Consider the following 26551-nt stretch of genomic DNA (forward strand, 5'->3'; position numbering starts at 1 on the left):
CAGTTGCAGATTTTTCAAATGGAGTTTATCAAATTCATTCTACTTCTTCCAGATATGACCAAGTTTAAACACTCAGGATCTATTTTATTTCCACTGAAAAATATTAGCATCATCAAAAAAATCTTTGATATTAAGTGAATATTTGTAAGTAGTACTACGCTGGGTTTTTTGTTTTGTTTTGTTTTTTGTTTTTTTGAGATAGGTTCTTGCTCTGTCACTCAGACTACAGTGCAGTAGCATGAACATGGTTCACTGCAGCCTCGACCTCCTGGGCTCAAGTGATCCTCCCACCTCAGCCTCTCTACTAGCTGGGTAGCTGGGACCACAGCTGCGCACCACCATGCCTGGCTAATATTTTTTTTTTTTTTTTTTTTTTTGAGACGGAGTTTCGCTCTTGTTACCCAGGCTGGAGTGCAATGGCGCAATCTCGGCTCACCGCAACCTCTGCCTCCTGGGTTCAAGCAATTCTCCTGCCTCAGCCTCCTGAGTAGCTGGGATTATAGGCACGCGCCACCATGCTCAGCTAATTTTTTTTGTATTTTTAGTAGAGACGGGGGTTTCACCATGTTGACCAGGATGGTCTCAATCTCTTGACCTCGTGATCCACCCACCTCGGCCTCCCAAAGTGCTGGGATTACAGGCTTGAGCCACCGCGCCCGGCCTGGCTAATATTTTTATTTTTTGTTTAGAGACAGAGTCTCCCTATGTTGCCCAGGCTGGTCTTGAACTCCTGGACTCAAGCAATCCTTATGCTGATATTATTAACCTCGTTAAACCTTATTCCATCAGCAAAAAGGCTTTTCCTTTACAAGAGAATTTTCCATTTCCAACAGAAGCCTACACTGAGTGGACAAAATGAGCTTACTCACCTTAGAAAAGAAAAATCTTATTGGACACTAGGATGAAATGTGTATGGATTACTGTGAGTTTTTTCCTAAGTTCACATCAGATGGGTAATGTGCCAGTGTAACCGGGTTTGACGGAGGCATGTCCCACACCAGTGTGAAAACCCAATCATCATGCTTCAGAAGTACAAAATGATTGGAGGCTACTGTTACAGAGTGAAGACCACTCAAATGGCAGTGTGGTTCTTTTTCAATTCACATCAGACAGTGTTACAATTTTTTATTTTGACTATCAAACATTTAGGAAAACTCAAGAAAAGGAAAGTCTGTCATATTTACTGATATATATATATATTTTGCTTAACTGTTCTTTCTTTTCTTCCTGATGTGCTAACGCTTTTTCTTGTTATCTTTGTCTTTCTTTTTAGAGAACCTCCTTTAGCCATTCTTTTAGGGGAAGTCTATTGGTAACAGTTCTCTTAGGTTTTCTTCACCTGAAATGTCTTCATGTCGCCTCCCTTCTTGAAAGATATTTCCACTGGCTGCAGGATTCTAGGCTGATAGTTCTCTTTCAGCACTTGAAAAATGTTGTGCCACTTCCTCGTGCTCTCTATGGGTTCTCGAGAATCTCTGTTGTCAGCCGGGCACAGTGGCTCACGCCTGTAATCCCAGCACTTTGGGAGGCCAAGGCAGGCAGATCACGTGGTCAGGAGATCAAGACCATCCTGGCCAACATGGTGAAACCCCGACTCTACTAAAAATACAAAAATTAGCCGGGCGTGGTGGTACATGCCTGTAGTCCCAGCTACTCGGGAGGCTGAAGCAGGAGAATTGCCTGAACCCAGGAGGTGGAGGTCCAGCCTGACAACAGAGCGGGACTCCATCCCCCCTCCCTCAAGAAAAAGAAACTCTGTTGTCATTCTACTGATTTTCCCCTATGGGTAGATACGGTGTTGTTTTTCTCTGACTGCTTTCGACCTTTTCTCCTCACTTACTTTTCAGAAGTTAATTAGGAGATTCTTGGCTTAGATTTCTTTGGGTTCTGTTTGTGGTTCACTCAGCTTCTTGAATCTATAGGTTTACTTTTATGACCAAATTTGGGATTTGGGGAGTTTTCAGGCATTATTTCATCCGGAGCTTTTTCACTTTCGCCTCTCCTTTCGAACTCTCCTTCCTGGACTCTACTGATACAAGTACTAGATCTCTTGTTACAATTCTTAGCCCCGGGCTCTCCCACCTCCACATCCTCCTCCATTTTTCCCTGTTGTCACATTGGGTAATTTCTGTTGTTCTAGTTTCTAGTTCACTAATTCTTTCCTCTGACCTTTTTTTTGAGATGGAATCCAGCTGGCTGGAGTGCGATGCTGCAATCTCAGCTCACTGCAACCTCCCCCTCCCAGGTTCAAGCGATTCTCATCTCAGCCTCCAGAGTAGCTGGGATTATAACTGCATGCCAACATGCCTAGATAATTTTTGTATTTTTAGTAGAGACAGGGTTTCATCATATTGGTTAAGCTTGATGTCGAACTCCTGACCTCAGGTGGTCCGCCTGACTCGGCCTCCCAAAGTACTGCGATTACAGGCATGAGCCACTGTGCCTGGCCATCTTTTAGTTCTAAAATTCCCATTTTGGAGCCAAGTATGGTGGCTCACACCAGTAATCCCAGCAGTTTGGGAGGCTGAGGCCAGCAGATTACTTGAGGTTAAGAATTCGAGACCAGCCTGGCCAACATGACAAAACGCCATCTCTACTAAAAATACAAAGCATCAGCCAGGTGTGGTGGTCCATGCCTGTAATCTCAGCCACTTGGGAGGCTGAGGCACAAGAATTGCTTGAACCCAGAAGGAAGAGGTTGCAGTGAGCCAAGATGGGACCGTGGGACCACTGGACTCCAGCCTAGGAAACAGAGTGAGTCTGTCTCAAAAAAAAAAAAAAAAAAAAGACCAGAATACAAGAGTTGGGGTAGGTGGGAGGAAAAGCAGTTTTAACTGGAGAGCCAGCAAATGAAGAAGATGGCAATAGCATTCTAAAATACTGATTTAAATTTTAGCATTTACCCAGGGGTTTTCAAAGGGAAACTTGGTATGGAAAGCCCGTGGGAACGGGGCAGGGTGAGGGTCCTCTGTGTCTTGTTCTGGCGGCTATCTTGGGTTATCACCTGTCCAGAGGTCTGATTGGCCTTATCTTGACTTCAGCCTGGTGGTGGTGGTGTTCATGACTCCCCCCGGAGCGGGAAGATTCTGGAATGGGGTCTTCATGCCTGGTTTGTTTGAGATTAGCCTCTGGGATTTCTTAAGCAGAAACATAACTAAATAAGCATGCATTGCCAGAGGGGAGTGTAGAGAGGGAAGCAATGATGGGGTGAGAGGGGAGGGAAGGAAGACAGAGAAAGTGAGTGATTAAAATATAGGTGATGGGGAGGAAGGCAGCAAATCACACTGCCATGTGTGTACCTATGCGACAATCTTGCATGTTCTTTACATGTACCCCAAAACCTAAAATGCAATAAAAAAATATTTTTTAAACTGAGGTACTCAGTTACAGGAGGATCGCTTGAGCCCAGGAGTTCAAGGCTGCAGTGAGCTATGATTGCACCACTGCACTGTAGACTGGGCAACAGAGTGAGACCCTCTCTCAAAAAAAAAAAAATAAAATAAAATAAAATTTCCATTATTCCTTCTTCTAGTTTCTGTCTCTTTGCTGAGGCTTTTTATCTTTATTTTGTTTCTGGAGTGTTTGTTACTGCTCCTCAAAGCCTTTCTGTTATGGCTGACTTTAAATCTTAGATAATTCTAGCATCTCTGTCATCTCAGTGTTGGCTTGCTGCCTCATTATTCCTAGGAAGGTAGAAGTCCCCACTCAGCCTCTTTTGGTGTTCAGGGTCAGGGAAGCCTGCTTGTCACTGCTGAGCTGGGGTTGGAGTGCCTGCTTTCCACGCTGTGTTCACTCCATGGGGTGGCCTCATTGCCACTGGGCAGTGGTCAGTGAAGTTCTGACTCTCCTAGGCCTCCTGTGGGGCTGCCCTAGCAGGGAGTGGGAGGGGCATCTCATAACTACCAGGTAGACTAGAAGTCCAGGCTCCCCACTGGGCAGGAAGGGTATCACCAGCCAATGAGGAGGAAAATACAGCTCCCTACCTAAGCTCTCTCACATCGCTTAGGCAGGAACATCGGGGCGCTTTATTGCAGCCTTACAAGGATGGAAACCTAGGCTCTGCGCTCACTCACTGCTGGCATGGGTTGGGTGGAGCCACAGTCTTCTCTGTGATTGCCTGGAGTGCAGTAGTAATTGTCCAAGAGCTGCCTGGCTAGTCTGCCTCTTCCTTTGTCCTTTGGCTAGAGAAAGCAGGCTTTCATCGGGACTCTTTTTGTCTGCTTGTTGCTATCTCTGATTTGCCAGTTTTTCAATTCCAAGTCTGGGATATTGAGGCAAAAAGAGATTACACCGTGGAAAGTGTGTCCGCTGTGTAATTCCTTAGCTTTTGAGGTTCCTCAATGGTCTGCCTTCTCTCCGCCTTTCAGTGAGAGGTTTGTTTCATATGTCATATCCAGGAGTTTTAGCTGTACTTAGCGGGAGAAATAAGCAGGAGTGCCTGCACTCCATCTTCCTGGAAATGGAAGTGGGTTTTTCAATTTCAATGGCAACTATTAATAATTAAAATTCAAAATTCAGGCTCGGCATGGTGGTTCACGCCTGTAATCACAGCACTTTGAGAGGTAAAAGCGGGTGGATCACTTGAGGTCAGGAGTTCAAGACCAGCCTGGTCAACATGGTGAAACCCCATCTCTACTAAAAATACAAAAATTAGCCAGGTGTGGTGGCACCTGCCTGTGATCTCAGCTACTCAGGAGGCTAAGGCAAGAGAATCGATTGAACCTGGGAAGCAGAGGTTGTAGTGGGCCGGGATCACACTACTGCTCTCCAGCCTGGGCGACAGAGCCAGACTCCGTCTCAAATAAATAAATAAGGCTGGGCACGGTGCCTTGTGCCTGTAATCCCAGCACTTTGGGAGAATGAGGTGGGCAGATTACCCAAGGTCAGGAGTTCGAGACCAGCCTGACCAACATGGAGAAACCCCATCTCTGTTACAAATACAAAATTAGCCAGGCTTGGTGGTGCATGCCTATAATCCCAGCTACTCGGGAGACTGAAGCAGGAGAATCGCTTGAACCCGGGGTCGGGGGGCGGAGGTTGCTGTGAGCCGATATCAAGCCATTGCACTCCAGCCTGGGCAACAAGAGCAAAACTCCATCTCAAAAAATAATAATAATAATAATAAGTAAATAGAAATAAAGAAAATAAATTTAAAGTTCAATTCTTCAGTCACACCAGCCACATTTTACATGCTCAGTGGCCACATGTGGGAATGGCTACCATATGGGATAGCATGGGTATGGGAGAGTAGTCGTCAAGTTTTGCATGAATCCTTGCACTGACAAGCATCTTGCTGAATTCTGGAACTCATGTAATTAATTAGTCTTCATTTCTCCCTTGTGTGTCACTTTATGCTTGGGCAGTGAAGAGAACACTGCATTCCTTAGGGAGCAGAGTTGGCAATACCTAGGGTGTGTCAGGCACTGCCCATGGCTCAGCAGCCTCACTGCTGTACGCCTTTTCTGCCTCTCTGCTCCGATCACGTGACACCTGCTAGAACCACCTGTTTCTGATTGTCTCTTTAGGCTGGTGACTAATACCTCCAAAAAGATGTCTTGCTCTGTTTTGCACTCCTATAACAAAATACCAGAGACAGGTCAGTTATAATGAACAGAAACTTATTTTCTCATAGTTCTGGAGGTTGGGAAGTCCAAGTTCAAGGTGCTGGCATCTTGTGAGGGCCTTCTTGCTGCGTCCTCCCATGCTGGAAGGCAGAAGGGCAAAGGGGCCAAAGGGGACTGAATTTGCCCTTTTATAAGAGCATTAATCCCACCCATGAGGAAGGAGCCTTCATGGCCTAGTCACCTCTCAAAGGTCCCACCTCCTAAAACTGTTACAATGGCAGTTAAATTTCAACGTAAGTTTTGGAGGGCACAAATGTTCAAACAAGGATCATGACTGCTTATAGATTTAACAAAAATAGCAGATAGTGGTATGCCTGCCACACTGCCTCCTCTTACCAATCAATCAAGGCACACATTCTGGTTGAACCCAGATTCAGCCTCAAAATCCAACTCAGCACATCAAGCAGGTCTCAACTGATCAAACTGAGCACTTGAGATAAAACCTGCTTGCCACTCCTGGCGTAACAACGCCAACCTGTTAACGTTCCCTCTTCCTCCTGTGACCCTGTTACCTTCCATTTCCCGTGAAAGCCTCAACTCCTTTTCACTCTCCCCTGACTCCTACAGTAGTAAGACCGAAGGTGCCCGTATTTGTCCTGTCTTTTGGTTTTCACTGATGCCTTTGTCCCCTTTGTTTTTAAATTCCTGAAACAGACCATACAAGAGAAAAAGTCCTGGGTGAGGAATCCAGGGCCTTGATTCCCAGCTTTGCACAGGTTGAGTGCCTTTATCCAAAATGCCTGGGACCAGGCCAGGCACGGTGGCTCACGCCTGTAATCCCAGCACTTTGGGAAGCCAAGGTGGGCGGATCATTTGAGGTCAGGAGCTTGAGACCAGGCTGGCAAACATAGTGAAACCCTGTCTCTACTAAAACTACAGAAAAATGAGCCAGACATGGTGGTGTGCACCTGTAATCCCAGCTAATCCCAGCTACTCGGGAGGCTGAGGCACGAGAATCACTTGAACCCGGGAGGTGGAGATTGCACTGAGCCAAGATTTTGCCGTTGCACTCCAGCCTGGGTGAAAGGGTGAAACCCTGTCTCAAAAAAAAAAAAAAAAAAAGCCTGGAACCAGAAATGTTTTGGATTTGAAGTTTTTCTCCCCCAATTTTAGAACATTTGCATTACACTTGAATATCTCTAATCCCCAAATCCCAAATCCACAATGCTTCAATGCTCATTTCTTTTGGGCATCATGCCTGTGCTCAAAAAGTTTCAGATTTTTGGATAATTTCAAATTTCAGATTTTTCAGATTTGGGATACTCAACCCACATAACTTTGGGTAAGTTCAAACTCATGTTGGATTTAGTAGCTACATTGGAGCAGAGGGAATCTGAATAGGTTAATCATCAGAGCTGGTGGTTTCTAAGAACTGCCTTGGGGGATGCTGGGGCTGAGCTGTGCTCTTATTCTATTATACATAGACTTTCTGGGGGAGGGGAGAAGCATTCTGCTAACAAAACACAGATGAAAACCATGGTTTTGATGATTGGTATGTCTTTTTTGTTGAAAAATTTTTCAATTTTATAACCATGGCAAATATACACGTTTTTCAAGTTAGATTACTAAAACACAACAGCCTCTGTGCATCCCCTGCCATTACCTGCTCTGCAAACACAGCCACTATTGTCACTTCAAAGTTATTTCTTCTAGCATCTCCATTATAGGCATTTATTGATATTTCTTGATTTACTTATTTTAAATATTTTATATCAACTTCATAGTGTGGTCATTCTCTTATATTCCCTGCCCCAAGCTCTATTTCCCTATGTAGTTCTATCACAATTTTTTTTTTTTTGAGACCGAACCTCGCTCTGTCACCAGGCTGGAATGCAGTAGAGCGATCTCAGCTCACCACCACCTCCGCCTCCTGGATTCAAGCAATTCTCCTGCCTCAGCCTCCTGAGTAGCTGGGATTACAGGTGCTCGCCAGCATGCCCAGCTAATTTTTGTATTTTTGGTAGAGACAGGGTTTCACTTTGTTGGCCAGGCTGGTCTCGAACTCCTGACCTCGTGATCCGCCCATCTCAGCCTCCCAAAGTGCTGGCATTACAGGCATGAGCCACCACGCCCGGCCCTATCACAATTTTTAATTAAATCGGTTGGCAATGTAAATATTATTGACTACGCTAACATAGTCTTTGAGCCAAATCATAGGTTGTGATTATAGTTTCTTATTTTACAAAATTTTGTTCCTCTTGGACTTTTTACCTTATTCCTTTTTTTCATTTTTTTTTTTTTTTTTTTTGAGACAGTGTCTTGCTCTGTTCCCCAGGCTGGAGTGCAGTGGCATGATCTCAGCTCACAGCAACCTCCGCCTCCCAGGTTCAAGTGATTCTCCTGCCTTAGCCTCCCAAGTAGCTGGGATTACAGGCGCCCACCACCATGCCTGACTTTTTTATAATTTTAGTAGAGACGGGGGTTTCACCATGTTGGTCAGGTTGGTCTCGAACTCCTGACCTCAGATAATCCACCAACCTTGGCCTCCCAAAGTGCTGTGATTACAGGCCTGAGCCACCGTGCCCAGTTTACCTTATTTCTTTCATTTGCTTTGTTTTCTTTGAACCTACAGCGTTTCTTTTCTTTCCGTTTTCTACATTGGATCTGTCAAACACCAGGCTGTTTTCCAGGAGCACGAATGCCGTCCGCCTCCTCCTGCAGTCTGGACTGGAGGCTCTCCAAACCTGACAGACAGCTGTCATCTTGGGAGTTCTCTTTGTCACTTTCTTGTATTGGAGCTCATTTTTACCAAATGCTGTATCTTCCTTTTTCTTTATTTATTCTTGGAAACATTTTGAGTCCTTGCTTGTGTGAAAATGTTCCTTGTCTACCTGACTGAAAATATGAGAGAGTATAAGATTCTAGGATAAAATCCAGCCCTGCATTTTGACGGTATCAGTGCTGTCCTTCCCTGCTTCCAGTGCTCCTATGCGAGACTAACGCTGTCCTGACTCTCAAGCCCGTGTGAGCGACATCCCCCTCTTTTTTTCCTAGAAGCAGTTAGGATAATTTCTGTATGCCCTGTATTGTACATTTCATGATGATGTTCCTTGATATAGACTGTTTTCTTTCATTGTACTGATCACTCTCAGAGCTTTCAACCTAGAGGCGTGGTCTTCAGTTCTGGGAAATTGTTCTTCATTACGTCTTTAACCATTTGCCCACTCTGTTCTGCAATCCCTATGAGCTAGATATTGGATCTCCCCAATGGACCCACTGGTATTATGTTTATATCCTATCATCCTTGTCTCTTTTTATTCCACTTTTTGGAAAGTCTCGTTGACTTTTTCACTCAGGTTTTTGTTTGTTTGCTTGTTTTTTGTTTTTGAGACAGAGTTTTGCTCTTGTTGCCCAGGCTGGAGTGCAATGGCACAATCTTGGTTCACCATAATCACAGCCTCCCGGGTTCAAGTGATTCTCCTGCCTCAGCCTCCCGAGTAGCTGGGATTACAGGCACGCGCCACAAGAACCGCTAATTTTGTATTTTTAGGAGAGATGGGGTTTCTCCATGTTGGCCGGGCTTGTCTCAAACTCCTAGGCTCAAGTGATTCTCCCGTCTCGACCTCCCAAAATGCTGAGATTACGGGTGTGAGACACTGCACCTGGCCAGCCTCACTATGTTCCCAGACACTGCTGTCAAGCCACTGGGCCTGCTTTCCTTCGAGCTGTTTGCAGACAGAGTTCCAAAGACAGCAGTTTCAATGATATAAGCAGAAAACTTCTGTGCTCCGAGCACTTGAGAGAAAGGATTTGGCTATAAGGACTCCTGCTTTCCCAGAATTATTCCAGGGTTTATGTGCCAGGGTTTATGACTTCACACACCATCATGGCACTGGTGGCAAGTCCATCTACAGCGATAAATTTGATGAGGAGAACTTCATCCTAAAGCATACAGGTCCCGGCATCTCATCCATGGCAAATACTGGACCAACACAAATGGTTTCCAGCTCTTCATCTGCACTGCCAAGACTGAGTGGTTGGCTGGCAAGCATGTGGTCTTTAGCAAGTTGCAAGAGGGCATGAATCTTACGGAAGCCATGGAGTGCTCTCAGTCCAGAAGCAGCGAGACCATGGACAGCTCTAATAAACTTGATCTGTGTTTCTCTTAACCACCAGACCGTTCCTCCCACAGCTCAGGAGAGCACGCCTCCACCCCATTTGCTCAGAATATCCTATAATCTTTGTGCTGTCACTGCAGTTCTTTGGGTTCCATATTTTCCTTATTCCCCGAGGAATAAGGAAAATATTCCCCACCTAGATTGGGGAATAAGGAAAATATTACTGGATTGGATTGCAATCAATCCAAAGCTGGATTGCAGCGTCAAGGTTATGGTTATGAAAAAAAGCTAAACAACAATCAACAAACAAACCAAAGAAGGTTTGCATCTGGGGGAAGATGTGAGGTCCAAGAAATGGTATCCAACAAAAGAGAAGAGGAAAGCATCCCAGCGACGCTGCAGAAGTGATCCGGGGCCGGGCGCGGTGGCTCACGCCTGTAATCCCAGCACTTTGGGAGGCTGAGGTGGGTGGATCATGAGGTCAAGAGATCGAGACCATCCTGGTCAACATGGTGAAACCCCGTCTCTACTAAAAATACAAAAATTAGCCGGGCATGGTGGCACGCGCCTGTAGTCCCAGCTACTCAAGAGGTACTGCCTCCTACCCAGGCTGAGGCAGGAGAATTGCTTGAACATGGGAGGCGGAGGTTGTGGTGAGCAGAGATCACACCATTGCACTCCAGCCTGGGTAACAAGAGCAAAACTCCATCTCAAAAAAAAAAAAAAGAAGTGATCCGGAATGAATGACAGCTGTGCACCTCCGGGAGATGGCAGGCCATTCACATAGGGTGTGATGGAGACTCTAGAAGAGGTTGCTTCAACAACAGCATTTGGTGATTTCACCAAAATTATGACAATACTGTATTAGGAAGATGAAAGGATGGGAACCACAATCATGAGACTTGGGTGCAGAGGGTTTGAAAGTTAAAGTTGGCCAGACGCTGTGGCTCACGCCTGTAATTCCAACACTTTGGGAGGCTGAAGTGGGAGGATGATTTGAGCCCAGGAATTCAAGACCAGCCTAGACAACACAGTGAGACCCTGTCTCTAAAAATAATAATAATAATTAGATGGGTGTGGTGTGCCCGTGGTCTCAGCTACCAGGGAGGCCAAGGTGGGAGGATTGCTTGAGCTGGAGAGGTCAAGGCTGCAGTGAGCTGTGATTACATAACTGTACTCCAGCCTAGGTGACAGATCCTTGTCTCAAAAAAAGAAAAAAAAAAAAAGTTAAATTCTCACCTTGTATAGTGGGAGACACTGTAATGAGATTATGCCTAAGATGGAAAACTCAACATGCTGAGTTGCATACAGGGTCTTTGTTAGATGCCTGTTTTGAGATTATTTTATCCAATTTGCTTAATGATATCTTTTAAAGAGCAGAAGGTTTTGATTTTGATGAAGCTCAATTTATTATTTTTCTCTTTTAAAAAATTTTTTATTTATTTATTTTTTGAGACGGAGTATGTCACCCAGGCTGTTGGAGTGCAGTGGCACGATCTCGGCTTGCTGCAACCTCCGCCTCCTGGGTTCAAGGGATTTCCCTGCTTCAGCCTCCTGAGTAACTGGGACTACAGACACACTCATGTCACCACACCCAGCTAACTCTTTGTATTTTAGTAGAGACGGGGTTTCACCTTGTTGGCTAGGATGGTCTCAATCTCCTAATCTCTTGATCTGCCAGCCTTGGCCTCCCAAAGTGCTGGGATTACAGATGTGAGCCACTGCGCCCAGCCCATTTTTCTCTTGTATAGTGAAAGTTTTTGTGTTCTTGTTAAGAAATCTTTTCCTATCCTAAGCTGATTAAGAAATTTTCTTGTGTTTTCTTCTAGAAGGTTTTTGGCTTTTACTTTCATATTAGATCTAAGATTTTTGTCAAACTAATGTTTGTGTTTTGTGATCTTTGTTAAGTGAAGTGTCTTACTTCTTGACTCCCCAGTGCCAAGCGCATGGTAGGCACCCATAGTTTCTGTTGAATTCAGTGTTCCTCTCCATGCTCTTCAAGCCAGGCCTGTATGCTCCACACATTTGTTTTCTCCTCACCGTTCCCATCACTCAGTGCCCAAGGCTATGCTATACATAATCATAATCCTCAATAAACAGGTATCAAAGACAGCCAGGCGTGGTAGCCTGCGTCTGTAATCCCAACATTTTGGGAGGCCAAGGAGGGTGGATCACTTGAGGTCAGGAGTTTGAGACCAGCCTGATCAACATGGCAAAACCCTATTTCTACTAAAAAGATACAAAAATTAGCCGGGCGTGGTGGTGGGCCCCTGTAATCCCAGCCTCACTGAGGCTGAGGCAGGAGAATTGCCTGAACCCAGGGAGGTGAAGGTTGCAGTGAACCAAGATTGCACCACTGCACTCCATCCAGCCTGGACAACAGAGTAAGTCTCCATCTCAAAAAAATAAATAAATAAAAAATAAAAAAATAAAATAAATAAATAACACCAAAGAACAAAAGAGGCTGAGAGCAAATGCCAATACTGTGTCTCCTCCTTGCACCTGTGGAGCCAGAGCAAGGCTCTCTGGGCCCAGAGAGGTAGGTTCCTGCAGATGAAGATGAGGGCCTTCCTCTGCACTGGCTACACGCGCTGGGAGCTACAGTGTGCAGGCCAAGGTCAGCCTTCTGGTCCTGTCTACCCGGGATCTTGCAGATTGCCCAGAGAAGCTCATTTCTGGTATTTGGTCAGCAGACTCTGAATTTTAAAGACAGTTTAGCCTGTAGGCTGAGGCCATTTCTGTTCTCCCTGGGAACCCTATGATCTTAAATCTCATCTCATAGTAGCATGGAGTGTCTTTACAAAATAAACACCACCTTGCTTTGGGAAGGACACACAAAGTCAATAATTAGTAGATAGTCATTGTAAGGTTTGTTCTTGCTGAGTTTAAAAGGAAGAAACTGAGGCCAACACAAGAAGATCCAATATGAAGGAATTTATTCAGGCTCCCGGGTGAGATTCTGTGGTCCGACAGGAGGGGCCGGAGAAGTCGCACAGACTCCTCTCAGACGTGGGGTTTTATAGGGAGTGAGAGAGCTCGATTGGTTGTGGGAGAGCAGGACTACTATTGGGTAAGGTCACAAGCCTTTGTTTGCATACAGGACTTGGCTGCTATTGGTTAGAATTACTTGGCTGCTATTGGCTAGAAAGACTTGGCTGCTATTGGCTAGAATCACAAGCCCCCACTTGCATACTGGGTTCTTTAAGGGAAGGCCAGGCTGTGTGAGAAGGGGAGAAGGGAACATGCCCGAGCATGTCCGAGCTTTCAGAAAAAAGAGGGGGGCGGGGTGTGCATCTGAGCTCCCGGCGAGGCAACCAGCCTTACAGTCATTCCTTGGACACAAACTTTTTTTTACTTTCATCTACCCAAATACCAGGTAAAAAATCAACTACCATCATGTGATGCAGCCACCAGCTTCCTGCTGAGAAAAAAAGCACACACGCCCTTAGACTCCAGTCACAGCTCAGCAAGGACAGCAATTGGAGAGACACTGAGGCAGAGGCGGGGAGCAGACACAAGCTGGGCAGCACCCCTGGTGTCCTTGGGCACTGGGAACTGGGGACTCAGGCAGGCTTGCAAGCCACGTGTCCTTGTTTGTGGCCTCTTATTTTCACCTCCTGCAAGAAGGCACGACAGGAGAAACTCCACGAAGGAGGGCTGGAGTGTCCACGGCATGGTGGCGCTGGGCGGGGTGGCACCTGCTCCTGGGCCCACTGCAGCCCCCACTCCGCAGGCCCAGCTGCGTCCCCTCTCTGGACTGCTGCCCCGAGCTGAACTCCTTTTGCATTTCCTCAGGAAATAGCCCCAACTTGGGTAATTCAGTCCCAGTAGATGCCTTCTGTGGGGTTCCAATGCCCCAGAGGTCAAGGCATAACTTCTCAGCCCCACGTTGGTGGGCTGCCTCACCTCAGTGGCACCTGAAGCTCAGATTCCCAGTCTGCCTGAAGCTGTGTGACCTTGGGTGTTTTTCTTAACCGGAGGCTCAGTGTTCCTAATATGAAATGAAGACAACTGGCTTGGCTCGGTGACTGACGCCTGTAATCTCAGTGCTTTGAGAGGTGGAGACAGGAGGATTGTTGCCACAGCCCAGGAGTTCGAGATCAGCCTGGGTGAGATGAACCGCCACCCACTCTCCGCCTCAACTGTCTATACTAAAAATTACAAAATTAGCTAGGCTGGTGACACACACCTGTGGTCCCAGCTACTAGGGGGCTGAAGCAGGAGGGTTGCTTGAACCCAAGATTTCAAGGATGTAGTGAGGTATGATTGTGCCACACCCTCTCTATGGGGGTGACAGAGCACGACCCTCTCTCTGAGAGAGAGAGAGAATAGCAGAGGCATTGTGATATTAAATGAACAGTATAGGCCAAGTGCTTGAGACAGCTTAGGGGCTTCCATCCCCTGCCCTCTCCTGCACACCTGCGCTATAGCCGACCAAATCAGTGCACATAGCCTTTCAGACTCCCATTCCTCTGCATACATCTCTTTTACCTCAAATACTGTTCATTCCCTCCACTTTTTCCGCTTGAAAATGCCTGCACACACTTAGACATCCAGCTCAAGGGCTCAGAGATGAGGCCTCCCCATCCATCCATTCCCTCAGCAGTCCCCCTCCTGGAGTTCAGTGGCAGCACCTGTGAACCACTAGTACAGCACCAATCACCTTGCGCTGAAATCGTGGGCAAGCCAATGGCTCCTCCTACACTGCCAGCTTCTTGGGGGCAAACATGAAGTTCTGTTTGTGTATGTCCAGGATCTAGTACATTGTGGCAGTGGTAGGCACTTGAGAAATGTCTGCTGAATAAATGAACGAGAATTAATCGTTGTTAGTGGCTCCTCCACCCTAGGGTCAGAGAGGAGGTCCCAGCCCTTATTAAATATAGTGTTGGCTGGACTCCGTGGCTCATGCCTGTAATCCCAGTACTTTCGGAGGCCGAGGTGGGTGGATCATGAGGTCAGGAGTTCGAGACCAGCCTGGCCAACGTGATGAAACCCCGGCTCTACTAAAAATACAAAAATTAGCCAGGAGTGGTGGTACGTGCCTGTAATTCCAGCTACTCTGGAGGCTGAGGCAGGAGAATCACTTGAACCTGGGAGGTAGAGGTTGCAGTGAACTGAGATCATGCCACTGCACTCCAGCTTGAGTGACAGAGCAAGACTCTATCTCAAAAAAATATATATTTATTATATATTTTATACATATAATGTTTTATACATATAACAAATATGTACAAAATATAAACATTTGTTATATATAAATATATATTATAATATGTAATACACATGTATAAAATATATATTTATATAAAAATATAAAATAAATATATAGAAAGTAATATATAATATATATTATATATAAAGATTATATATATATAATCTTAATCTCTCTGCACTTCAGTTTTGTTATCTATAAAATGGAGATGATACTAGTATCTATCTCAGAGGTTTTATTGGTAAGGGCTACCAACACAATACAGGTCACATACTCAGCCAAGTGTCTGGCTAACTGTATCCTTTTAAAGTGTTAGTGATGGCCGGGCACAGTGGTGCATGCCTGTAATCCCAGCACTTTGGGAGGCTGAGGTGGGCGGATCACTAGGTTAGGAGTACGAGACCAGCCTGGCCAATATAGTGAAACCCTGTCTCTACTAAAAATACAAAAAATTAACTGGGGGTGGTGGCGGGCACCTGTAACTGGGAGGCTGAGGCAAGGAAAATCGCCCAAACCTGGGAAGCGGAGGTTGAAATGAGCCAAGCATTGTACCACTGCACTCCAGCCCGGGGACAATGCAAGACTCCATCTCAAAAAATAAATAAAAAAAAAATGAAAATAAATAAAGTGTTGGTGATTATTATCACCAAATCATTTTACCATAACTGGTCCCACCTCAGTGTGCGCATATGTAAAAGGACAGAGTAGGACCAAATTACTCTATCTGTTAAGCTATTCTACCTCTCAAGATTTTTTGTTGTAAGATTTCATGACAACTCTTGAAGAGACATACCCATGTTTATAGGAGCACTATTCACAACAGCCAAGAAGTGAAAACAACCCAAATTTCCATTAACAGATGAGTGGACAAACAAAATGTGGTATATACATGCAATGGAATACTTATAAACAAAAGAAACCCTGTCTTCTTGTGCTACACATAGATTAAACTGAAGGACATTATGCTAAGTGAAATAAGCCACTCACAAAAACACAGATACGGCTGGGCACGGTGGCTCACACCTGTAATCTCAGCACTTTAGGAGGCTGAGGCAGGCAGACCACCTGAGGTGGAATTTGAGACCAGCCTGAGCAACAAGGAGAAACCCCATTTCTACTAAAAATACGAAGTTAACCAGGCTTGGTGTCACATGCCTGAAATCCCAGCTAGTCCGGTACCTGAGGCAAGAGAATCACTTGAAGCCGGGAGGTGATGGTTGCGGTGAGTCAAGATCACGCCATTGCACCCTAGTCTGGGTAGCAAGAATGAAACCCACAAATATTAGACGTCCTTAAGTTAGTCAAAATCAAAGAGAAAAAATATAGAGACAGAAAGTAGAAAGCCTTCATTCAAAGTAAACAAACCAATAAAACTGGTTACCGGGAGCTGGGGAGAGGGCGGGGCGAGGAGTTGTTTAATGGGTTCAGTTGCATTTTTGCAAGATGAAAACGTTCTGGAGATTGGTTGCACAACAATATACTTAACCCTACTGAACTGTGCACTTGGTTAAGATGGTAAATGTTATGATTTTTTTTACCACAATTAAATAAAAAAGATTCCATGACAAATCTCTCTCTCTTTTTTTTTTCTTTCTTGGTAAAGACAGGATCTCACTGTGTTGGCCAGGCTGCTCTCAAACTCCTGGTCTCACTAGAGCGAGCCTCCCAAAGCACTGGGATTACAAGCATGAGCCGCCGCACCCAGCTACAACAATTCTCCTTTTTAAGTCAATGTTTAACACACTTAAATTATTCTGAAGGGTCACATAGAATCTACACATAGATCTACAATTCAGAACATGGGAACATGGGGTAAGGTGTAAAGCAGCTTCAGTGGAATATACCTGAGAAGTGATATTTCTGGAGTCTTTTAATAGAAGTTCCTTAGCTAGGTGAGTGTCGTGCACCTGTCGCTAGTTGAGAGGCTGAGGCAGGAGGATGACGTGAGCCCAGGAGTTCATGTCGGTAGTAAGCTATGCTTGCACTTGTGAATAGCCACTGCACTCCAGGCTGGGCAACATAGCAAGACAATGTCTCTTAAAAAAAAATTCCTCTTTCTGCCCATGGACACCACCGAAGAAGCATCCTTAAAGTTTCTCTTCCCCCTGCCATCATGACTAAGTCAGAGTCTCCTGAAGAGCCCAAACAGGTGAGGAAACTCTTCATCGGAAGGTTAAGCTTTGAAACAACAGATGAGAGCCGGAGGAGCCATTCTGAGCAATGGGGAAGGCTCAGGGACTGTGTGGTAATGACAGATCCAAACACCAAGCGCTCCAGGGGCTGTGGGTTCGTCACGTATGCCACTGTGGAGGAGGTGGATAGAGCCATGCGTGCAAGGCCACACAAGGTGGATGGGAGAGCTGTGGAACCAAAGAGAGCTGTCTAAGAGAAGATTCTCAAAGACCAGGTGCCCACTTAACCGTGCAAAAGATATTTGTTGGTGGCATTAAACAAGACACTGAATAACATCACTTAAGAGATTCTTTTGAACAGTATGAAAAAATTGAAGCAACTGAAATCATGACTGACCAAGGCAGTGGCAAGAAAAGGGGCTTTGCCTTTGTAACCTTTGGCAACCATGACTCCATGGATAAGAGTGTCATTCAGAAATACCACACTGTGAATGGCCACAACTGTGAAACTAGGAAAGCCCTGTCAAAGCAAGAGATGGCTAGTGCTTCATCCAGCTAGAGGTCGAAGTGGTTCTGGAAACCTTGGTGGTGGTCGTGGAGGTGGTTTCGGTGGGAATCACAACTTTGGTCGTGGAGGAAACTTCAGTGGTCGTGGTGGCTTTGGTGGCAGCCGTGGTGGTGGTGGATATGGTGGCAGTGGGGATGGCTATAATGGATTTGGTACGGACGGAAGCAGTTTTAGAGGTGGTGGAAGCTACAATGATTTTGGCAACTACAAAAATCAGTCTTCAAATTTTGGACCCATGAAGGGGGGAAACTTTGGAGGCAGAAGCTCTGGCCCCTATGGTGGTGGTGGCCAGTACTTTGCCAAACCACGAAACCAAAGTGGCTGTGGCTGTTCCAGCAGCAGCAGTAGCTATGGCAGTGGCAGAAGATTTTAATCAGGAGACAAAGCTTAGCAGGAGAGGAGAGCCAGAGACATGACACGGAAGCTCCAGGTTACAACAGATTTGTGAGCTCAGCCAAGCACAGTGGCTGCAGGGCCTAGCGCTACAAAGAAGCCATGTTTTAGACAAATGCTCATGTGTATGGGCAAAAAACTCGAGGACCGTATTTGTGACTAATTGTATAACAGATTATTTTAGTTTCTGTTCTGTGGAAAGTGTAAAACATTCCACCAAAGGGTTTTAATGTAATTTTTTTTTCCTTTTTTTGTTCTTTTTTTAGGTGGAGTTTTGCTCTGTTGCCCAGGCTGGAGTACAATGTTGCAGTCTTGGCTCACTGCAACCTCCGCCTTCTGGGTTCAAGTGATTCTCCTGCCTCAGCCTCTTGCGTAGCTAAGACTACAGGCATGTGCCACCACGCCCGGCTGATTTTCATATTTTTAGTAGAGATGGGGTTTCACCAGGTTGGCCAGGCTGGTCTTGAACTCCTGACCTCAGGTGATCCATCCGCCTTGACCTCCCAAAGTGCTGGGATTACAGGCGTGAGCCACCATAACTGGTCAATGTAGATTTTTTCTTTTTTTGCACCTGCAAAAAAAAAAGGTGTTTTTTTTTTTTTGCCCATTGCAACCTCCGCCTTCTGGGTTCAAGTGATTTTCCCACCTCAGCCTCCCAAGTAGCTGAGACTACAGGTGCATGCCACCATGGCCAGCTACTTTTTGCATTTTTAGTAGAGACAGGGTTTCACCATATTGGCCAGGCTGTTCTCAAACTCCTGAACTCATGATCCACCCACCTTAGACTCCCAAAGTGCTGGGACTACAGGTGTGAGCCACCGCACCTGGCCTAGCCATTTGTTTTTATTGCAGAGATCTTCTCCTCATCTGCTTCTATCATGAATTAACCATCACAAATCATATGTTCCATTGGTCATAATGGCTGGTCACAAAAATCATAATAGTTTGCATGAGGTGAGACTTTTCAGCTTATAAATACTATTATGTCCATGATCTCATTTTATATTTGCCACAAACCTGAAAGATAGTAAATACTGACATCTCATTTTACATTTGAGAAAACTCAGGGCTGAGAGAGTTGCCTCACACAATTTACATGCCACCTCTGTGCTCTGAGCCCAAATCTTCAGATTCCTGTTCATAGCAGCATCATTCACAACAGCCAAAAGGTGAAAGCAACCCAAGCGTCTATCGATGGATGAATTGTTACCAAAAAATGTGGTGCATCCATACAGTGGGATATATTACACAGCCTTTAAAAAGAGGGAAATTGCCAGGCGCAGTGACTCACACCTGTAATCCCAGCACTTTGCAAGGCCGAGGTGAGCAGCTTACCTGAGGTGGGTACCAGACTGACCAACATGGGGAAACCCCATCTCTACTGAAAATACAAAAATTAGCCAGGCATGGTGGCAGGTGCCTGTAATCCCAGCTACTTAAGAATCTGAGGCAGAATTGCTTGAAGTCGGGAGGCAGAGGTTGCAGTGAGCCGAGATTGTGCCACTGCACTTTAGCCTGGGTAACAGAGCAAGACTCAAAAAAAAAAAAAAAAAAAGAAGGAAATCCCATCACATGCTACAACATAGATGAACCTCCAGGACATTATACTGAGTGAAATAAGCCAGTCACAAAAGTACAAATACCGTGTGATTCCACTCATATGCCATATGTAGAGGAGGTGAATTCACAGAGACAAGCGGAGTGGGAACCAGGAGTTAGTGTATAACAGTTGCAGCGAAGGCAGAGGAAGGTTCTAGAGGTGGGTGATGACGATGGCCACACAGCGATGTGAACGCTCTCACATGCCACTCAACTGTGTACTTAAAAATGGCTAAGATGCGCGGAGCGCGGTGGCTCACACCTGTAATCCCAACACTTTGGGAGGTCGAGGCAGGTGGATCACCTGAGGTCAGGAGTTCAAGACCAGCCTGGCCAACATGGAGAAACCCCATCTTTACTGAAATAAAAACAAAATTAGCCGGGCATGGTGGCGCACACCTGTAATCCCAGCTACTCGGGAGGCTGAGGCAGGAGAATCACTTGAACCCGAGAGGCGGAGGTTGCGGTGAGCCGAGACTGCGCCAGTGCACTCCAGCCTGAGCAACAAGAGCAAAACTCCGTCTCGAAAATAAAATAAAAATTTAAAAAATAGCTAAGATGGTATTTTATGTCATGTCTTTTTTACCGCAATTTGAAATAAAGAGAGGCCTTGGGTGTGTGGTCACGTCGCCTGCTCCCCGGCCGCAGTCACCAGGAGTCTTCCGTGGGCGAGATGGGCTGCCCGGAACCCCGGTCCGTGTCGCCCTTTCTGCTGACCGCTAACACGGGGTGGGGGTGGGGGTTCGCCTGTCCTGGCTGCCCCCTGCGCGGCCAGGCCCTTCAGGGGCTGCGAACCGCTAGGTCCTGCCGCAGCGGCGCGGGGCGCATGAGCCTCCCGTCTGGCCGGGCGCTCCAGAGCCTCGCAGAGGACTCCTGGTCTCTTCGCACCCCCTCCGAAGGCACTCGCAGCCAGATCTCCCCTCCCCTTCCTTTGGTCTTGTGAGAACGCAGTTATCCGGAGCCCTCCTCGGCTCTCCGCCGTTTCTCCACACCCTGCCCCCACCGGGGTTCTTCTCTAACCAGCACCACGTACTGAGCAGCACCCTCCAGGCTAGTTCTCACTGTGGATGCCTGGGTGAAGAAAGCATTTCCCTTTTCTCAACAAGAGAAGCACAAAAGAAGTCAAATCCAAGATGTTATGGTTCAAATTTCAAATCTGCCGCTGAGTTCTATATTCGGCAAAATCCTATCATTATCTGTGTTTATTTTATGAGGTTTTGAGGATCCTGTTAAAGGGCTCCACGTTCTCAGTTCAGTGCTACAAGTGTTTAATGAACACCCAATATATGACTGGCACTATCCAAGAAGAAATGTCTTCTCTCCCTTCCTCTGTTCCTTCAATAAATATATTTTGCATACCTGCTGTGAGCCAGACACTGCACTGTGTATTGGGGCTACCCGTGAGGAACGCAGACATGCTTCCTTCTGCCCGGGCCTCAGAAGGGGAAAGCATTTATGAAATTATAACACAATAGTCTCAAAGGTATAATGAGGACGTGGAGGAAGCTGGTGCTGGAGCACCCGGGAGAGGATTCCATCCAGACTGGGGAGGTCATGAAAGGCAGCCCAGTGCAAGTGCTACCTACTTGAGACCTACTGATAGGCAGGAGAGGCCAGAGAAGGGGCCGGCACACATGTTGTGGGGGGATGTCACCATATTCCTGGAGCTTCACAGTGCCTGAAGGAGATTTGAGGCTGGAGACACAGGCAGGGCCCAGGTAGTGAAGGGCCCTATGAGTCTTATTAAGGAAACCAAAGTTGGTTTCTGTTGCTTGCAACTAAAGAACTCAACCAGATTGAAACAGAATCATAGAATCATATATCTCAAGGCTTGCCAGGAACTCCAGACACAAGGTGATTTGGAAAGAAGCCTCTGGCCAGTTAAGGATTATCGGCCGTCTCTTATAAGTGGGGCGGATCACTCAGGTTAGGAAACAGAAATAACCCTGCAGTGTCACAGCGAGTGTGTGCTAGAGTGAAAACACCCACGCCTCCTGTCTCTCAGGGTGGAGGGGCGCATTCCCCACCACCTCTTTGTTTATCCCATGTGGTTTCTAGTACATAACTCGAGTTGACAGGGAATCATTTTAGCAGAGATGATATCCAATTTAAGCATGTCACTTAAACTATTTATTTATTGGAGATGGAGTCTCACTCTCTCTCCCAGACTGGAGTGCAGTGGTGCGATCTGGGCTCACTTCAACCTCTGCCTCCCAGGTTCAAGCAATTCTCCTGCTTCAGCCTGTTGAGCAGCTGGGATTACAGGCATGAGTCACTGTGTCCAGTTAATTTTTGTATTTTTAGTAGAGATGGGGTTTCACCATGTTGGCCAGACTGGTCTTGAACTCCTGACCTCAAGTGATCCACCTGCCTTGGCCTCCCAAGGTGCTGGGACTACAGGCGTGAGCCACCATGCCTGGCCAAACATGTTAGTTAAAAGCAGTAAGAGAAGGAAAAACCTACATTAGCCGGTAACAGAATGAAGGTGCCAAATAATACTTCTTACAGTATTCGCACCAACTCTTTTAGATTTTTTTTTCTTTCTAGGCAGAGTTTTGCTCTTGTCGCCCAGGCTGGAGTGCAATGGTGCAATCACAGCTTACTGCAACCTCTGCCTCCCAGGTTCAAGTGATTCTCCTGCCTCAGTCTCCTGAATAACTGGGATTACAGGCATGCGCCCCTATGCCTGGCTAATTTTGTATTTTTAGTAGAGGGAGGTTTCACTGTGTTGGTCAGGCTGGTCTCGAACTCCTGACCTCAGGTGATCCGCCTGCCTTGGCATCCCAAAGTGCTGGGATTACAGACGTGAGCCACTGCTCCTGGTCTATATTCTTTTTTTAACAACCTCCCATATTAAACATAGTTCTGTTCTTTCTTAACTTCCTGTTTCCTGGAAATAATCCTCCCTTTACTCTACTGACTCTTTTCTTTTTTCTTTTTTCTTTTTTTTTTTTTTTTTGAGGCGGAGTTTCGCTCTTGATACCCAGGCTGGAGTGCAATGGCGCGATCTCGGCTCACCGCAACCTCCGCCTCCTGGGTTCAGGCAATTCTCCTGCCTCAGCCTCCTGAGTAGCTGGGATTACAGGCACGCACCACCGTGCCCAGCTAATTTTTTGTATTAGTAGAGACGGGGTTTCACCATGTTGACCAGGATGGTCTTGATCTCTTGACCTCGTGATCCACCCGCCTCGGCCTCCCAAAGTGCTGGGATTACAGGCGTGAGCCACCGCGCCCGGCCTTTTTTCTTTTTTTTTGAGATAGAGTCTTGCTCTGTTGCCCAGGCTGGAGTGCAGTGGCACGATCTCGGCTCACTGCAATCTCTGCCTTCCAAGTTCAAGCAATTGTCCTGCTTCAGTCTCCCAAGTAGCTAGGATTATAGGTGCCTACCATTATGCCCGGCTAGTTTTTGTATTTTTAGTAGAGACAGGGTTTTGCCACGTTGGCCAAGCTGGTCTCAAACTCCTGACCTCAGGTGATCCGCCTGCCTGGGCCTCCCGCAACTGACTCTTTTCTTATGGTGAACAAAATTAAGTTTCCCTGAGCAAGTGCCCTGAGAGGCTAGGGCTCTACGTAGGAATGAACCATCCGGAAAAGGCGGTTCCTTCTAGAAAAGGCTGGGGGCAGGAGCCACCTGGTGGCCAGAGCTGTGCAGACTACAGCTGTGTAATGAGGCAAGAGCATTTGGTTTAAAAAGGAACAGGCTGCAGAGCTGAAGTATTTGTCAAAGTAATAAAAACGTTTAAATGAGTCATTTGGTTTATAGCAACTCCTAGGAAACGATTTTCTAAACAATTTAGCCTATTCAGTGCATACAGTACTGGTTTCTGCTAGAGCATTGTTCACATAATTGAAAAACTTGCAACTTAGACTTGAGCAGCAGTTCCCAGAGTGTGGTCTGTGGACTTCAGGGGCACCACGTATGTCCCCCTTTTCAATTGCATACCTGGGGGATGCCGGACTTTCTCCATCTACTTCAAACAAAACATACTGTGACAGGTCAAACGTGGAAGGGGAAATAAGAACTCCACCAACTGTGACTGAATGCGATGGCTCAGGCATATAATCCCAGCACTTTGGGAGGCCGAGGTGGGCAGATCACTCAAGATTAAGAGTTCAAGACCAGCCTGGCCAACATGGTTAAACTCCATCTCTACTAAAATAAAAAAAATATACAAAAATACTAACAAATTTGCTGAGCATGGTGGTGCACATCTGTAAATCCTAGCTATTCTCTCACCATAAGAGAATCGCATGAACCCAGGAGGCAGAGGTCACAGTGAGCCCAGATCACACCACTGCACTCCAGCCTGGGTGACAGAGCAAAACAACATCTCAAAAAAAAAAATTCCATTATTGCTATTAAACCAGATATTCAAGAAATTTGCAAAACGTAAACCAATGCCACTGATGCCACTAATTTTTATTTTGGGAAATACAGTTATTTTGCATAACACATATTATTTCTGTTAACATGTAGTTGGTTCATAATGGCCATTTTTCCATTTATAAATATTGTTTAATTTTCTCTATTTTAATTTTTAATATGATAGATAAATTTAATATATATAAATATGATCTTTAATATGATTTTTAATATGATAGATGCACTTCCTTTCTGTCCCCTCACTTCACACATATTAATTTGTCTGAGGTCCTTAATAATTTTTTTTTTTTAGTTGGAGAATTCACATTTATTGAATAACTGATGTGATACAGACTGGAATTTCTGAATTCCAAATAAATAAATTTCACTCTTTGAACATATCATCTTTTACTTTTTAGCACCAACAGATTTGATAACAGCCTGATGCTGACCTGACAATGGGCTGACAACCTTCCCCTACTGGCCCTTCAGTCTGCTTGATAACAAGTCCTTTGCTTCTGTCATTCTCCTGGGGGATGGCGTACTGCCCTCCTTTCTGTACAATCTGGGCAAACCGACTGGTGATGGCAAGAGTGGTATCAATGAAGCGGTCTACACAGCTGGAGAGACAGTTTTCAGTGCAAGAATCTAGGCGATTCCCTGGTTTCTCCACACACTTATCCCAACATAGTTCCATGAAATGATGCACCTGTGCAGTAAACTGCGCCTTCCGCTGTTCGGCAGCCACCAAGCGTTGCAATTCCGCTTCATGGGCTTCACCCAGCTCCGCCATTGTCCACCTCAGGCTCGGCACCTCCCGACCGGTCCTTAATAATTTTTAAGAGTGTAAAGGGATCCTAAGCTCAAAAAGTTCTGGAACCATCGGACTAGAGCAATGTGTCAGCAGGGCATTCAAAACAGCACAGAATTTGGCATTCATCTGGAGGAGTTACTGCGTGATGAATCGAATCGGGTTCATTTGCAGTTGTGTTTCTGTCAACCTCTGTATTGAAGGCCCAGTTAACTCTACTTACCTTGTTACTTGTGTAGACACCTCTTACATACCACTCCAAATCTTTGGATACCCTTGGACGCCTGCTTCACCCCGCTGTGTCCAGCTGTCTGTGACCAGCAGAGACCAGCTGTCTGTGGACCCTGCCAGCGCCACATGGCAGCCCAAATGGCACCCACCTCACAGGACCCCGGTCCCCCACACTTGAGAAACCCAAAGTAAGTTCAGAGAAATAGAACCCCATGGGGTGAATCTTTGACCAATGACCTTAGGAACAAGCAGATACGTTTTTTTCCTTTCCTGACTGACACAGTCAGTGCCGAGATCCAGGCCTCTCCAGAAACAGTCCGAGAAGCCCAATCAGTTGTGCTAGATGCTCAATGGTGACCAGCTCTTTAGCCCAAAACTCTAGCACTCTGTAAGTTAAGGCTATGCAGAGTTTACCATTTCACCACATTCTCAGCATCTACAAACTATAAAGTCTTCAAAGAATAGTAGCATTTTCATGACATTTATTTTGTGTCTAATCTGACTCTAAGTCATAAGAATTAAAGGAGCAGCTTCTAAAATCTCAGTCTCCTAAAAATGAAGCTTTAAGGCCAGGCACGGTGGCCCACGCCTGTAATCCCCGCACCTTGGGAGACTGAGGCAGGTGGAACAGGAGGTCAGGATATTGAGACTGAGGGAATGTGTTCCCTTTCTGGGTCCACAAGGGGGCGTAGTTTTGAAGGCAAGAACTTCCAGCGCCATGCCCCTCCCATGCCTTTCCGTCCTGGAGATTTAACGGTTTCTGTTTAATTTCCGCGGCCACAGGAAAAGATCACAAGTCAATCACTCCAGCTGAAGTTTAAAGGAATTCTTTTCATTGGCGGGGGCGGGGGCGGGGCGCGGGGCTTGGAGAAGGTGGGAATTCCTCCCAGGTTAAAAGCCCTCGTCTCTCTCATCCGGTCGGATTTCCCCTCTGGGGTCCCCTTCCACACTGTCGTGGAAGCCTGTCTTCCCCTCCTAAACTCCATCTCTCTCTGTTCCCTTCCACTCAGTGTGGGAGCTGTTTTCGTCTCCTGGATTCCATCTTTCCGGATTCCCTCGCTCAGTGTGAGAGGAGCTTTCCTTCTCTGTTTTCCCCCTCTGGAAACCCTTCTCACTCAGTGTGAGAGCTAGCTGTTTCTTTCTTCTTCTCCTGTTTCTCTCTTTACCTAAATAAATCACTTTCTGCAAACAGGTTTTGGGTCCGGTATTTATGAGCACTCGGCCGTGGTCCTCTCTCCCATTCTTGAGAGAGCGAGGGACCAAGAACCTGGAACCCACTGGGGAGAAAGCTGAGCGCTCCTCGGCACCCCAAAACCTGCCAACAAGACCATTCTGGCCAACATAGTGAAACTCCGTCTCTACTAAAAATACAAAAATTAGTTGGGCGTGGTGGCACATGCCTGTAATCCCAGCTACTCAGGAGCTGAAGAATTGCTTGAACCAGGGAGTCAGAGGTTGCAGTGAGCTGAGATCGCGCCACTGCACTCCAGCCTGGAGACAGAGTGAGACTCCGTCTCAAAAAAAAAAAAAAAAAAAAAAAAGAAAGAAAGAAAGAAAAAA

General features: G+C 46.1%; 1 protein-coding gene, 1 non-coding gene and 1 pseudogene across 2 annotated transcripts; 1 reads left to right on the top strand and 2 right to left on the bottom strand.

Moving 5' to 3' along the window:
- Positions 1-943: 943 nt before the first annotated feature.
- Positions 944-1042, bottom strand: LOC135273898 (small nucleolar RNA U13). Its single transcript, XR_010341686.1, has one exon. It is a non-coding gene; the product is annotated as a small nucleolar RNA U13 (small nucleolar RNA).
- A 15965-nt stretch (positions 1043-17007) lies between these two features.
- On the top strand, positions 17008-17967 carry LOC105710368 (heterogeneous nuclear ribonucleoprotein A1-like; annotated as a pseudogene).
- Positions 17968-20537: 2570 nt separating this feature from the next.
- LOC135273838 (mitochondrial import inner membrane translocase subunit Tim8 B-like) lies at positions 20538-24742 on the bottom strand. Its single transcript, XM_064373483.1, has 2 exons — positions 24431-24742; positions 20538-20678 (listed from the first exon to the last, which is right to left on the bottom strand). Exons 1-2 carry the CDS (start codon positions 24740-24742, stop codon positions 20538-20540), a joined length of 453 nt encoding a protein of 150 aa, XP_064229553.1.
- Between the last annotated feature and the right edge of the window lie 1809 nt (positions 24743-26551).

The sequence above is a fragment of the Aotus nancymaae genome, unplaced genomic scaffold (assembly GCF_030222135.1).
Source record: "Aotus nancymaae isolate 86718 unplaced genomic scaffold, 86718_ANA_hifiasm-v0.15.2.pri h1tg000009l, whole genome shotgun sequence".
Classification (NCBI taxonomy): Eukaryota; Metazoa; Chordata; class Mammalia; order Primates; family Aotidae; genus Aotus; species Aotus nancymaae.

Bases quoted from the DNA above. Each gene is read 5' to 3' on its own strand.
- LOC135273838 (XM_064373483.1), bottom strand. From the start codon at position 24,742: ATGGCGGAGCTGGGTGAAGCCCATGAAGCGGAATTGCAACGCTTGGTG. The intron at 20,679-24,430 runs GTAGGGGAAGGT...TGTTGAGAAAAG, and splicing joins TCAAGCAGACTGAAGGGCCA to GGAAATGCTTTCTTCACCCA.